This window comes from Hyperolius riggenbachi, chromosome 1 (assembly GCF_040937935.1).
Source record: "Hyperolius riggenbachi isolate aHypRig1 chromosome 1, aHypRig1.pri, whole genome shotgun sequence".
Taxonomy (NCBI): domain Eukaryota; kingdom Metazoa; phylum Chordata; class Amphibia; order Anura; family Hyperoliidae; genus Hyperolius; species Hyperolius riggenbachi.
In genome coordinates, this window is record NC_090646.1 from 667850746 (window position 1) to 667866285 (window position 15540).

Below are 15540 nucleotides of genomic sequence, written 5' to 3' on the forward strand. Positions count from 1 at the left end.
GGGAGGATCAAATTACAGCTTAAAGGGAACCAGAGTCGAAGCATCCTCATGTATTTTACCATATATATCAGTGGGAACATTAGAGAAAACCCCCTACCCTACTCTCTGTTTCATTATTTACTGTTCAGATTGCTTCTTAACAGCCCCGATAAAATCCCCGACTGAGCATTCAGTCTGGCTTTGCTATAATGACTCAGCTATAATGATTCCTGAGCAGAGCAACAAGGGGGCAGGCTAGGGCTTGAAAAGACAGCACAGAAGACAGACTCAGCTATAATGATTCCTGATAAAAGCCAGACTGAATGCTCAGTCGGAGATTTTATCAGGACTGATTAGAAGCAGGCTGAGCAGTGAAGGATGAAATAGAGAGCAGGGTAGGTGTTTTCTCTAATGTTCCCACTGATATATATGGTAAAATACATAAGGATGCTTCGTCTCTGGTTCACTTTAAGATTAGTCACAGATGAAGGGGAATTAGACAGGCTAAACTCTCTGGATACATACAGGGTGCATTTCTTTCTGTTTTCCTTCTGTCTTGTGCAAGAGTTCAGCTCCACTTTAATATTAGCCGTGGGTCAGAGCTGCCACCAGGACATTAACAAACTTCTCCCAGGCGGACTGGACCTGAGGGGTGAACTCAGCTCCCAACCTAGCGGCCAGAAGGATCACCAAAGACTCACACAGGTGCTGCAGACAGAAAAGACAGAAATGACTAATTAGGCAAGCAGATAAGTGCATCAACTATAAGCCACTGTGACACATAGTAGAATGCAGTCAATTATTCAGGATACACAATTTTATGTTAAAGGAACCACTAATTAAAAATATTTTTTAATACTCTATATTGGGGTACACATTACCACTAGTGCTAGGGGCACTTTATTTATTCATCCACTTCTCTCTCCCTCTCTCCCTGCTTAAAAATCCCCCTTCATTCCTCACACAGCTCACAAATATACCTCACTGTGTCACAGCATGCAGGAGACATGAGGAAGTAACAGCTAACTAGATGAGCTGTAATATTGCTGAAATATAACTAGCAGTCGGGTAGTGTATACACACTACTCCTGACTAACTGACTGGCTTGTGAAGTTACACTCCAGGCTGCATCTACTTTGTAGGCTGCTATGAGAGGGAGAGACACTGTTTACAAAGGCATTATCAGGATCTATATCAGTCAGAGAAGCAAAGATTATAAACACACATTGCTGGAAACTTTAACCCTTTACCACCATCTGAATAATGCTGGGTACACACAATGGGCCTGATTCACAAAGCGGTGCAAAGTGTTTGCACGCCTGTGAAAAGCCCTTTATCACGCCTAAACTCAGTTTAGGCGTGATAAAATGAAACTCGCGTGAAATTCCCGCGCGCAAAGTTTTGCGCACGCAATCGCGCGGCGCACGGTGCAGTGCGCGCGATTCGCCCATTAAACCCTATGGGCACTGCGTGATAAAGAGCACAAAACGGTGCTAACTCAGCAGTGCAAAGGTTATCACGCCTAAAGTCTTTTAGGTGTGATAACTGAGTTATCACCGCTTTGTGAATCAGGCCCAATGCATTTTTTCGGGTCCATTTTCCATTCGATCGATTTTCGATTCTTTTTTTTCCTCTCGATTTCCCACTCTATTCTTTTATGTTTTCTTATCAATTTCCATTCACTTCTATGACAAATCGAGCGGTAAAACGATAAAACGATTGAAAGTAATCTCGGACATGATGGAAATTATCAATCGAATGCATCTGTCGAATGTAAAAATGCAACGTGTGTACCCAGCATAACATTCTTTCAGCAAGGTGATTATTAAACTATACACTGAGGAGTTGATAGCAACCCCCTGTGCAGTAACATGGTCTAGCCCTCTAAGAGCCCGGCACTTTTGTATCTATAACTGATGGAGGATTTTACAGCAGAGAGGCAGAGCTGTGTGAGGAAGGAAACTGCTCCTAGTACTTGTGGTAATACGTGCCCTAACATATAGCATAAAAAAAAGTTGTGTTAATCGACAGCATTCCTTTAAAGAGACTCTGAAGCGAACAAAAATTGCTGTTTTTACCTGCTAGTTCGCTTCAGTAGTCTCATTAGATGTAAACCGCCGCATCCCCGCCGCAAAACGAGGGCTTTAGACCCCCCAAATCCCCGGGGGGCAATCCGGCTGGCGCTTCCTCAGAGGCAGAGCTTTCAGCTGCAGCTCTGCCTCTCCTGACATCAATCGCCGTGCGGATCTCCGCCTCTCCCTGCCCCTCTCAGTGAAGGAAGAGTGAGAGGGACGGGGAGAGGCAGCGATATGCGGCGATTGACATCAGTAGAGGCAGAGCTACAGCAGAAAGCTCTGCCTCTGAGGAAGCGCCAGCAGGATTGCCCCTGGAGATTTGGGGAGTCTAAAGCCCTCGTTTTGCGGCGGGGATGCGGCGGTTTACATCTAATGAGAGTACTGTAGCGAACTAGAAGGTAAAAATAGCAATTTTTGTTCACTTCAGTGTCTCTTTAAATATCCAAGTTTCAGCAGCAGAAAGACTTCCTATACCTATATATTGCTGTACATTGGTATGTTGCCCCGCCCTTCACTCCCACTCAGGGCCCTTTCACACAGGGGCAGTGTGGCATTTTTACGGCGCTTCGCAACAGAAGTGACGTTTTTCGCTGCATCCCTGACACAGGTCCAAAACTATGTTAATGCAAAAAGAATATTGGCATTTTCACAGATTCTGGAAGACCAGGTATCAGTGGCACTGGCTACAGAGCTCTCAGAAAAAAAAAACATTCCGCAGAGATACATCTGACAGGACTAGAGATGTCCCCACCTGTGATAAATTTCAAAATGTATCAGAGAAAGGAAAGATTTTACAATCGGCAAACAATGACTAAATAATTTATAAATTAATCTTGTAAAAAAATACAAATTTTTTTTTTTTTTATTCATTGTTATTTTGACTACAGTTGCTCTTTTATGTTGGGTGTAAACTGTCTCTATTTGTGTCCAGGCCAAATACTGCAGCTCCACCTCATTTGCTGTTTGTATTTACAGTATTTTAGCTTTGCTTAACCAAACATTTTATTATTATTATTAAAGGACAACTGACAAAAATTAAAATCTTCTATGAACTCACCATACTCCTAACGGAATACCTTGGGGTGTCTCCTTTCTAAAATAGGGCCACTTGTGGGGTTCCTATACTGCCCTGGCATTTTAGGGACCCTAAGGCCTCGTTCACATCATTTAGCGCAGATGGCTGTGCGATCGGAACGCAACGCGTCCAATCGCACGCCATCTGCGCGCCTATGCGCTGCGCTGCAGATCCCATTTATTACAATGAATGGGATCTGCGCTGCGATTCACAAAAATGCGTGCAGTACACGATAGCGCAATCGCGCTGCCACGCATCGCATATGATGGGAACGGTAGAAGGGCTGTCTATGTCCTTCTACCGTTCTTGCGTGTCGCACACTATACGCGCTGCCAAAATGCGCACGGCAGCGCGTATAGTCTGGCCTAAACCATGAGGAGTAGTCTAGAAACCAAATACCTCAAAATGACCTGTGAAATCCTAAAGGTACTCATAGGACGTTGGGCCCCTTAGCGCACCTAGGCTGCAAAAAAGTGTCACATGTGGTATCGCCATACTCCGGAGAAGTAGTATAATGTGTTTTGGGGTGTATTTTTACACATACCCATGCTGGGTGGGAGAAATTGTGTGTAAAAAGAAAAAAAAAACTCATTTACAGAGATATTTCTCCAACCCAGCATTTCTATGTGTAAAAATACACCCCAAAACACATTATACTACTTCTCCCGAGTACGGCGGTACCACATGTGTGGCACTTTTTTTGAGCCTAACTGTGCTAAGGGGTCCAAAGTCCTATGATCACCTTTAGGCTTTACAGGGGTGCTTACAATTTAGCACCCACCAAAATGCCAGGACAGTAAACACACCCCACAAATGACCCCATTTTGGAAAGTAGATACCCCAAAGTAGTCAGAGAGGGGCATGGTGAGTCCGTGGCAGATTTCATTTTTTTTTTGTCACAAGTTAGCAGAAATGGAAACTTTTTTTTGTCACAAAGTGTCATTTTCCGCTAACTTGTGACAAAAAATAAAATCTTCTATGAACTCACCATGCCTCTTAGTGAATACTTTGGGATGTCTTCTTTCCAAAATGGGGTCATTTGGGGGGAGGGGGGGGGGGGGGGGTAATTATACTATCCTGGAATTCTAGCCCCTCATGAAACATGACAGGTGCTCAGAAAAGTCAGATGCTCCAAAATGGGAAAATTCAGTTTTGGCACCATAGTTTGTAAATGCTATAACTTTTACCCAAACCAATAAATATACACTGAATGAGTTTTTTTTTATATCAAAGACATGTAGCAGAATAAATTTGGACAAAAAAGTATACAGAAATTTTACTTTATTTGATTATATTTATTTGACAAATTTTATCACAGAAAGTTAATAAAAACTAAAAATCGCAGCAGCAATCAAATAGCACCAAAGGAAAGCCGTATTAGTGACAAGAAAAGGAGGAAAAATTCATTTAGCTGGTAGGTTGTATGACCGAGCAATAAACCGTGAAAGCTGCAGTGGTCTGAATGGAGAAAAAGGCTCTGGGTAGAAAGACTGTGGTCCTCAAGTGGTTAATCTTCAGCAATATTGTACAGAAATTTTTGCTACTCTCCATCGAGTTTTTATTAAAGAACAAAATAAGAAATTCAATAAAATTTGAATTAAAAAAAAAAAAAGCTCTCGGTTTTTCGGTGCATCAGTTTTACCGAACTGCCATAAAATCTGATTTTTTTTGTATGCTGCGTGGCCACTTTTACGCTTTGTCCACATCTGATCTAAATTTGAAACCGCTGACGCCAGCGGTCTTTGATTTTTTTTTCTGCGTGACTTTTTCCCCATCCCGGGGCGCTTACCTGCGCGCTTCGATTTTGTATAAAGCGCTCTTCGAAGCGCTTTTGTAGAGCGATTCATTTTTTCACTTCCTGACGTCGGTCAAGAAGTGACCTCTTTCACCCGGAAATGTATTTATTATTACAATGTATTTATTCTTAAAAGCACTGGGTAAATCGATATACAAAGCGATTTTTCAATCACTTCGCGATTTTCAAATAAATGGTACAGGCAGCGCTTTAGTGAGCGGATCGGAATTGAACCGCTCAGATATGAACACTCTCATAGGGAATCATTGCACAAGCGCTTTTAGGGCGATTTTGAAAATCGCTGGCACTTAAAAGAAGGCGAAAACGCCCTTAGTGTAAACAAGCCCTTAGAGAGAGTAATGTACCTAGACATTGTGGGCGTTATAGCAAAGGTGTGATGCCCTCTTCCCCAACCTAAGCAGGCATATCTAGGCTATGACAACTTGTATACCCCATTCGCATGCCCCCCCCCCTCCCTCCTGCTTGAGTGCACCATCGGCGCGCAGCCACAGTGTATGTAACAGATATCGCTACTCCTCTAGTTAGACAGTAAAACATTCCCTTGTAGTTATCTCTATACCTTGAAATCCTCCGGATTCCCATAGAGTTCCTGGGCGGGCAGCTGGCTCAGGGCAGCCAGGGTCTCTTTCATGTCGTCCGGGTTGTGAACAGCTTTGTTGATGGCAGAGAGGACCTTCTTGCCGTGAGCGTGGACCTTGGCATTACCAGCGATGGCGACAGGACTGGACAGATCCCCAAAGCCGCCGAAGTACCTCTGGGTCCAGGGATAGGTAAGAAACACCCTAATGAAATAAAACTAAACTATGACGGCGGGTATAAATAGTTCAATTAGGTCCTTGTTATGTCCCTTTTCTCAACTACAGTTATCTCTATCCAAATTAATTATAAGCATACCTCCCAACTTTTTGAGATAAGTAAGAGGGACAATTCAAGACACACCCCTGCCACACCTCTAACCACGCCTCCACCACACCCCTCACCACACCCATGTATACCACAAAGAATTCTGAACCAAAAGATGTAGTTTTATCATTAAAACCTCACTGATCCTTTCTATCATCAGTAGTTTTTCTTCATTTTAACATTTAAAAATAAGAAATACATCAATTTAATTGCTGGGAATAAGTTAAGAGTCTACTAAACACAGTTTTCAGTAGAAAAATACATATATTTACACAGATCTGTACGGCTGGGAACACACTTAGAAGAAATGCATTGCGGAAAATGCAGCGTTTTCCCCTGTACTGGTAGTAAATGGGCCGCACCAAAAAACGCAATTAAAAAACGCATATGCGTTTTGTATGCGTTTTATAACTTGCATTTTTTAAAACACTGGTTTTGTTGTATATTTTTCAAAAACGCACATAATGAAAGTCTATAGGGATCTAGTTACTGGGATACACGCAAACAGTAAAGAAGAACTTTAACGCACTGTTCAACTTTATCCCAATCAGTAGTCAATACTCCCTTTAGATCATTAGGGACGTCTGTGTGGCAGATATTGTGGCGAAACCCTGCCCACAGTGTGATGTCAAAGCCTTTTGCATTGTGGGAAATAGTGGCTGTTAACAACTGTCCCCCAAGCAGTAACTCCCTCCGTATATACTGTATAATATATATATATATATATATATATAAAACAGTGGCAACCTGCAGGCTCACGGTGGATAACCATGGCGAATATCAATAATATCTTGATCTGTCTTCTGTTTTGTAACTTCTCACTTTGCAATGGCCTCAATTCACTAAGCTTAACTCCTGTCTTTAATAACTCTTCTGAGCTGTTTTACAGTTATCACAATTATATCACCATGGTGATAACTGTAAAACAGCTCAGAAGAGTTATTAAAGGGGTTCTTTCGCGAAAAAAGTAGGCCGTTAAAAAATGTGACAGATGACAGATTTTGGGCCAGTCCATCTTTTTAAGGGGGATTCTCAAGGCTTTCTTTGTTTTCAACAGCATTTCCTGAACAGCAGTTTAACTGCCAACATAGTAAGATACCAGCCAGCCTCCCTACTCACTTGCACACTATTTTGTCAGTTAGACTTTGCAACTGTTGTTCAGGAAATGCTGTTGAAAACAAAGAAAACCCTAAGAATCCCCCTTAAAAAGATGGACTGGCCCAAAACCTGTCATCTGTCACATTTTTTAACTGCCTACTTTTTTCGTGAAAGAACCCCTTTAAAAACAAAAGTTTGCTTTCTTAAAACAGAAAGAATTTGCGATAATTCAGGTTGGAGTGAGCTCGAGATGTCTCCCAGGCACCACTGCTGAAAATATGCAAATTAACCATTGTTACCCTTAGAAGCTAAACACACCTCCAGATCTGCTGGAATGCAATGATGTGTCAGCTTGTTAATTTGTACAGAGCCATAATAATCCAACATGCATACAGACTGTTTCGGATTGTTAAAGAGGAACTCCAGTGAAAATAATGTAGTAAAAAAGTGCTTCATTTTTACAATAATTATGTATAAATGATTTAGTCAGTGTTTGCTCATTGTAAAATCTTTCCTCTCCCCGATTTACATTCTGACATTTATCACATGGTGACATTTTTACTGTGGGCAGGTTATGTAGCTGCTCCTAGCTGTTCTGGCTGTTAGAGACAGCTGTAAACAGCTATTTCCTGTCTGTGAACCTTGTTACATTGTAACAAACTGCCAAAAGTACCGCGGTCCCAGAGCTTCTTGTGAGAGGGGTTTCACCACAATATAATTCATACAGCGCCCCCTGATGGTCTGTTTGTGAAAAGCATTATATTTCTCATGTAAAAGGGGGTATCAGCTACTGATTGGGATAAAGTTCAATTCTAGGTTGGAGTTTCTCTTTAAGTCTTGATTTGTTTTCCCCTACTACTATCGGTAAAGTTCCACTTAAAATAGTGCCTTTAGCATACCTCCCAACTTTTTGAGATGAGAAAAGGGGACACTTAGGCTCCTGCCACACCCCTGATCACGCCCCCATCACAACCCTAGTCGCGTACGTACAAAAAGGGCGCCCGGACAAAAAGGGCGCGGGGTGTAAACTCTAAATAATAATTAATCATTAATAGGGTTTATAAAAATAGTGTGCTATATTTCGTTTACAAATAATGTTTAACAAAATTATAAATCATTAAATCTATATATATAAAATCGTGTGTGTGTGTGTGTGTGTGTGTGTGCGTGCGTGCGTGCGTGCGTGTGTGCGTGCGTGTGTGTGTGTGTGTGTGTGTGTGTGTGTGTGTGTGTGTGTGTGTGTGTGTGTGTGTGCCGCGATCATGCGAAAACGGCTTGACCGATTTGAACGAAACTGGGTATACAGATCCCTTACTACCTGGGATGATATGTTCTGAGGGTCTCGCGGCCCCCCTGCACACCTGGGCGGAGCTACAAACAGCAAATCAGATTTCACCCATTCAAGTCAATGGAAAAAATATAAAAGGCTGCCATTCTCACAGTAATCAAGCCAGAGTCCCCACACTTGGCACAGTTGGTTACTTAGTGACCAAGGTTACAAATCCAGGAAAAGTGGGCGGAGCATAAAACAGCCAATCAAATTTCAGCCATTCATTTTAAATGGGAATATGTAAACTGCAGCCATTCTTAGACTGTTAATCGCAGGGTTCTCAAACTTGCCACAGTTGGTCACTGGGTGAATGCGATTAAGATTCAAGAAAGTGGGTGGAGCCTACAAAAGCCAATCAAAATTCACCTATTGATTTTCAAGGGGAATATTTAAACTGCTGCTATTCTTACACTTTTAATGGCAGAGGCTTCAAACTTGCTACAGTCGGTCATTGGGTGACTGGGGTTCAAATTCACTAAAGGGGCGGGGCCACAAACAGCCAATCAGATTTCCTTGGTGGATAAACTGCTTCCATTCACACATTTTTGATGCCAGGAACCTGAAAGCTCAAAAACTTGGTCATTGAGTAACTGTGTGTCCAGGTTACAAAAAGTGGGTGGAGCCCAAAACAAATTTCACTGGGAAAATGTAAACTGCAGCCATTTTTACACTGTTTATGGCAGGGTTCCCAAACTTTGCCCAGATTAATATTCAGGGAAGTGGGTGGAGCCTATAATAGCCAATCAAAATTCACCTGTTGATTTTCAAGTGGAATATTTCAATTGCTGCCATTTTTCCACTGTTAATAGCAGATGCTTCAAACCTGCTACAGTTGATCATTGGGTGACTGGGGTTCAAATGCTGGAGAGGGGGTGAAGCCACAAACAGTCAATCTGATTTGTTTAATTTCTATTGGAATATACAAATTATTGATGCCAAGGACCCCAAAGCTCACAAACTTGGTCATTGAGTGTTTGTGCATTAGGGTTAGAAAGTGGGTGGAGCCAACACCAGTCAAATACATTCCCGGGCAACGCCGGGCAATCAGTGGGTGGAGACAAATACAAATTTCACTGGGAAAATGTAAACTGCAGCCATTCTTACACTGTTAATGGTAGGGTTCTTAAACTTTGCACAGTTGGTCACTGGGTGACTGGGATTAATATTCAGAAAAGTGGGTGGAGCCTACAAAAGTGAATCAAACTTCACCTATTGCTTTTCAAGGGGAATATTTAATTGCCATTCTTGCACTGTTAATGGTACAAGCCTCAAACCTGGTACAGTTGGTTTTTGGGTGACTGGGGTTCAAATTCAGAAAAGGGGGTGGACCCACAAACAGCCCCTCAGTTTTTTTTCCTTTCAATGCAAATTATTGATACCAAAGACCGCAAAGCTCACAAACTTGGTCATTGAGTAATTGTGTGTTAGGGCTAGAAAAAGTATGTGGAGCCAACACCAGCCAAATACATACCCGGGCAACGCCGGGCAATCAGCTAGTAATGTTTATGAAATCGGAAATTGTGAAAACGTTAATCTTCCCTGTTTCTAAAGTTAAACTTATAATTACGTTTATTAAAAAAACAATAATATATGTTTAATTGTTATAATTCTATATTATTGTGAATAACCTTCATTTACGGTTTGTTCTTATAATAAAATCTGTAAATATTCTTTATAACGATGATATAAATATAACTACATTCGTAATAAGTGTTGTAAAACATTAGTAATTATTACTAAAACTATACCTAAGCCTACTCTTACACAGAACCCTCCCTGTACCTACCCCTAACCCCTAGACCCCCCTGTTGGTGCCTAAACCTAAGACCCCCCTGTTGGTGCCTAAACCTAAGACCCCCCTGTTGGTGCCTAAACCTAAGACCCCCCTGTTGGTGCCTAAACCTAAGACCCCCCTGTTGGTGCCTAAACCTAAGACCCCCCTGTTGGTGCCTAAACCTAAGACCCCCCTATTGGTGCCTAAACCTAAGACCCCTCTGGTGGTGCCTAAACCTAAGACTCCCCTTTATTATGTGGATAATAATGTTTTACTAATTGTGGATGCAAAAAATATTTTGCAATTTACGTTACGTACTGATCGCTTTATTTTGTGAATAATAATGTTATACAAACAGTAAGGGATAAAACTTTAAATAATGTTTTAATTAGTTAAATAAGATTAATATGTTTAGTATTTTTATAAACGTTATTCGGCACGGGTGCATTTTTATAAACGTAAATCACCACAAGCACACTTGTAAATCATTAAAAATCTCCTGGCGCCGTTTGTAAACGTTATTTATGTCCTGCGCCCTTTTTTCCTGCTCGGCGCCCATTAAACGTTATTTATTATGAGAGTGAATGGCGGCGCCCTTTTTGTTCACTAGCGGCCTGCGCCCTTTTTTCCCGCTTCCCCCCTAGTCACGGACACCGTAAAGAATTCATAAGAAAAATATGTTGTTTTATAATACAAAGCACACTGGTCCTTTCTATCCTGGTTCATTTTCCTTCATATTAACATTTTAAAATTTGTAATATATATTAATTTAAAGGATGGGAATAAAGTTTAGAGTCAATCAAGCACATTTTTTAGTAGAGAAATACATATATTTACATAGAGAGAGGGACAAAGTACTGAAAGAAGGAAAAATGAGGAGGAAAGAGGGACAGGGCTCCCAATGAGGGACTGTTCCTCCGAAAGAGGGACCGTTGGGAACTATGCTGTAACGATTGGTGTCAGCAACACAGATTTTTCTGATTATTGGTGATCTGCAGTATCACCAATAATGCAGATGCTATACCAGATTATGTGGTGATCTGCAGAATCACCAATAATACCAGTATAGCTAGACACAGGACACCCAATGTGATATAGTGTTTTGTGCAACAGTAATAGGAGAGGTTATCTCCCGAGAAACGGGAGATACAGACACTACTGCAGCCAAGGATTCCCTGAGGTACAGGGAATCTGACTGTACTGCAGCCAGTGAGTACCTGAGGGGCAGGGACCACTGTCTGGAGTGAAGTAGTGAGGATAGGACTGCAGCTGGGGATTCCCTGAGGAGCAGGGAATCAGACTGTACTGCAGCCAAGGATTCCCAGAGAGGCAGGGAATCAGACTGTACTGCAGCCAGTGGACCTTAGAGAGGTAGAGGCCCACTAGCTGTGCTGCACGATACTTTCCAGAGGAGCTGGTGACCATAGGCCAGATATAGCAGCTAGTAACCACCTGAAGAGCAGGTGTCACAGGAGTACAGTAAGGCTGTTTCACCCAAGGGCTAGGTGACAGACAGGAAAGTCAGACAAGCCAGGTCGGCAACACACGGACAGACAAAGTACAGAAGCGGAAGGCTGATTCGGTATCCAGGTACAGGCAAGGTTTGCAACAGGTAGTCAGTTGGGCAGAAGTAACAAATCAGAGAACAGGAGAGTAATCAGGAAAGCCAAAGGTCATAACGGGTAGACAGTAATATCTCACAATCCTAGTCTTAGGTGTGAGGTCCTCCTTGGTCTCAACACCTGGTATCTAGTCTAACAGATGATAATAACAATATAGCAAACTCCTAGTCTTAGGTGTGAGGTCCTTGGTCTCAACACCTGGGAACTAGTCTGACAGATGATAACAATATAGCAATCTCCTAGTCTTAGGTGTGAGGTCCTTGGTCTCAACACCTGGGAACTAGTCTAACAGATGATAATAACAATATAGCAAACTCCTAGTCTTAGGTGTGAGGTCCTTGGTCTCAACACCTGGGAACTAGTCTAACAAATAAACAGTAGCAAGCAATATAACTTTAAAGCGATCAAAGGATTCTGACTCAGTGTGAATTCCCAGCTCCGGCTGGTTCTAACACACTGTGGGATCTGACTCAGGTCTGAGCGCTCACACGTATATGTTCGCAACAGCAGACAACTTGCAAGTGACCAGCAAGTCCTATATATACTAACAGCGCTCACCAGTGCTGCCCCAGACACTCAGCCAATCCGGATCGTAGCTGGAGTCAGCTGATCGGCATGATCAGCTGACTCCCCTTTTAGCAGCATGAAGGTCCTGTCGCCTGGCGCGCGCGTAGATCTCCATCTGTGTGCACTAGAAGGACCAGGCAAGACAGCCCCATGCTGCTGCGCGGCAGAAGTCACCGGCTGGGACGCGGAGATAGCCGCCATGCCGCTTGTCCATGCGGCGGCATCTCCGCTTTTCATTACATATGCCTTTTGAAATAAAATACAGTAAAAGTCAGGCCCAATTTTACGTCACAGGAGCCTATAGGCACAGATCGATGTTCTGGCACCCTAGACTTCACCCTCCCTAAACCTACAAATGTACTGGCTGGCTACTTACTTGCCTGTCATAGGTAGTACTGGTGCCCCCAAGTATTAGGTAGCTAGCGGTGCCCCCAACTGAAGGTAGATCTGGTCTGTGGAATGACGAGACCCGGGTAAGTAACCTCTCATTTACACTCTGCTCAAGATTCTGCATAGGGGAGGAGGGAGGGAGGCACTCGGGGAGGGGAGGGAGCCGCCTTTCCATCATCAGGCGCCTGTAGGCACGAGCCTATACTGCCTTATGGTAAATCCTGCCCTGGTTAAAGTTATTACTACATTACAAACTTTATAGAAAATCTCTTGTAGGACGTACCTTTGCAGCATGCTGTGACCATCGTTGTCCTGGTCAACCTTGGCCCATGAGGAAGAAATGGCGGCTCTTTCTTCGGCAGTCCACTGAACCATTGTTTCTGCTGGTGGGAGATGAGTGTTACCAGTTATAGGCTTGGATTGTGGGCTGTGTGTCTAGACAGTGGCGTATCTAAGGAGCTGGGGGCCCTGATGCAAGTTTTACAATGGGGCCCCCCAAGCACTCTATACATAAAAACTAATACGGTGCACCAAAACCTGCCAATGGCAACTACAGTGTCAGAGGTGCAATAAGGGGATGGGGAACAGCTTGTTACTGATTACCCCCAAGCACTCTATACATAGCAATCCCTGCCAATGGCAACTACAGTGTCAGAGGTGCAAGAAGGGGATGGGGAACAGCTTGTTACTGATTACCCCCAAGCACTCTATACATAGCAATCCCTGCCAATGGCAACTACAGTGTCAGAGGTGCAAGAAGGGGATGGGGAACAGCTTGTTACTGATTACCCCCAAGCACTCTATACATAGCAATCCCTGCCAATGGCAACTACAGTGTCAGAGGTGCAATAAGGGGATGGGGAACAGCTTGTTACTGATTACCCCCAAGCACTCTATACATAGCAATCCCTGCCAATGGCAACTACAGTGTCAGAGGTGCAAGAAGGGGATGGGGAACAGCTTGTTACTGATTACCCCCAAGCACTCTATACATAGCAATCCCTGCCAATGGCAACTACAGTGTCAGAGGTGCAAGAAGGGGATGGGGAACAGCTTGTTACTGATTACCCCCAAGCACTCTATACATAGCAATCCCTGCCAATGGCAACTACAGTGTCAGAGGTGCAAGAAGGGGATGGGGAACAGCTTGTTACTGATTACCCCCAAGCACTCTATACATAGCAATCCCTGCCAATGGCAACTACAAGAGGTGCAAGAAGGGGATGGGAAACAGCTTGTTACTGATTACCCCCAAGCACTCTATACATAGCAATCCCTGCCAATGGCAACTACAGTGTCAGAGGTGCAAGAAGGGGATGGGGAACAGCTTGTTACTGATTACCCCCAAGCACTCTATACATAGCAATCCCTGCCAATGGCAGCTACAGTGTCAGAGGTGCAAGAAGGGGATGGGGAGCAGCTTGTTACTGATTACCCCCAAGCACTCTATACATAGCAATCCCTGCCAATGGCAACTACAGGGTCTGAGGTGCAAGAAGGGGATGGGGAGCAGCTTGTTACTGATTACCCCCAAGCACTCTATACATAGCAATCCCTGCCAATGGCAACTACAGTGTCAGAGGTGCAAGAAGGGGATGGGGAGCAGTGTGTTAATAATTACCACTATTCAAAGTATCTATAGAGGTGACTATTATGAGCACAGGACCAATAGAGAGCTAATACTGCAATTGAGGGAGGGCCCCTCTGGCCCAAGGGCCCCGATGCTGTCGCAACCTCTGCACCCCCTATTGCTATGCCCCTGAGGCAGGGGCGTAACTAGAAATCACTGGGCCGCCCTGCAAATCTTTGGATGGGGCCCCCTCCTCTCTCCCCCTCTCTCACACATGGGGTTGATTCACAAAGCCGTGCTAACTCATAGCTTGGCCGCGCTATTCTGCGCATAAAACATTACGTGCGCTATAACAAACGTTTGCGCGCGTTCACGCGGAAAATGCATAGAAAAAACCGACAGGCGAGTGCGCTCCCAGCCTCAGCTTATCACACTCACTCTGTCCATCTCTGATAGAGCAGAACTGGCTCTGCAGACTCGTCCAGCATCACTACAGCACAGAGCACTTGGGGAGGGGGTGGAGAGGTTGGGGGAGCGGCACTGCACACAAGACCCTGCTGCACACTGAATAGGGGCTGTCTACAAATCATTGTCTGCAAAACTTTGTATGATTTCTTATCAGTGGCTGAGCAGAGGTAGTAATTAGAACAATTGTGCAGAGAGCAGAAAGCTTTTTGTCTCCGTCCCCTTAGTTGTCAGTGTCTCAGAACAAGGAAAATAAACTTCTCCCTCCCCCATGGGGTCCCCTGCTGCTTCTGGGCCCCCCTGTAGCTGCATCCCTTGCAGGGTCTATTGTTACGCCCCTGCACACAGGAGGAGAGTGGAGATCAGCAGAAGACAGCTCACAATCCCCATGGTACACGTACCTGCTGCAGCGTCCTGTAGTCTGGCTGTGAGCTGTGTGGCTGTGTGATGATCAGGCTGCTGGAGGAGGCAGAGAACAGGACAGGTACCACCAGGGCAGGCAGGTGAACAGTCAGGGATGCAGGCAGCACTGAGGATTATATAGCAGATACTAAAGTTTGCTTAGTGAGGGAATAGAGCACACAAGAGCAGGGAGGGCAGAGCTGGGTGGAGGAGAAATGTTAGCTGAGTATGCCACTATTTACATCCTGGTAAGCAGCAATCATGCCTGCAGGGGTGCAGCTAAGGTTTTGGTGGCCCCAAGCAGTCCATAACTTGAGGCCCGCCCCCCTCCATGAAAGGAAAAAAATGGGCGTAATCAAAACATGATGTGGGGTTTACTTATTTTAAGTATTTATATAGCGCCGGCATATTACGCAGTGCTGTACAGTGTATATTGTCTTGTCACTAACTGTCCCTCAGAGGGGCTCACAATCT

At 44.0% G+C, this 15540-nt stretch overlaps 1 protein-coding gene across 2 annotated transcripts; it reads right to left on the bottom strand.

Annotated features, from left to right (window-relative positions):
• Positions 1-441: 441 nt before the first annotated feature.
• On the bottom strand, positions 442-15163 carry LOC137561119 (hemoglobin subunit beta-3-like). 2 transcript variants are annotated; one of them, XM_068272385.1, is made up of 4 exons: positions 15066-15163; positions 12913-13009; positions 5505-5727; positions 442-687 (listed from the first exon to the last, which is right to left on the bottom strand). In XM_068272385.1, the coding sequence occupies exons 2-4, from the start codon at positions 13002-13004 to the stop codon at positions 565-567; spliced, it is 438 nt and encodes a 145-aa protein (XP_068128486.1). In that variant the 5' UTR covers positions 13005-13009; positions 15066-15163; the 3' UTR covers positions 442-564. The 2 variants fall into 2 exon arrangements, with proteins under 2 accessions (XP_068128486.1, XP_068128479.1); XM_068272378.1 differs by having other exon boundaries at positions 12913-13012.
• Between the last annotated feature and the right edge of the window lie 377 nt (positions 15164-15540).

Excerpts from the sequence above, each read along its gene's own strand:
- LOC137561119 (XM_068272385.1), bottom strand. The coding sequence starts at position 13,004 with ATGGTTCAGTGGACTGCCGAAGAAAGAGCCGCCATTTCTTCCTCATGG. Across the intron at positions 5,728-12,912 it reads GGTCACAGCATGCTGCAAAG|GGTGTTTCTTACCTATCCCT; the intron begins GTACGTCCTACA and ends TTATTTCATTAG. Across the intron at positions 688-5,504 it reads GGAATCCGGAGGATTTCAAG|CACCTGTGTGAGTCTTTGGT; the intron begins GTATAGAGATAA and ends TTCTGTCTGCAG.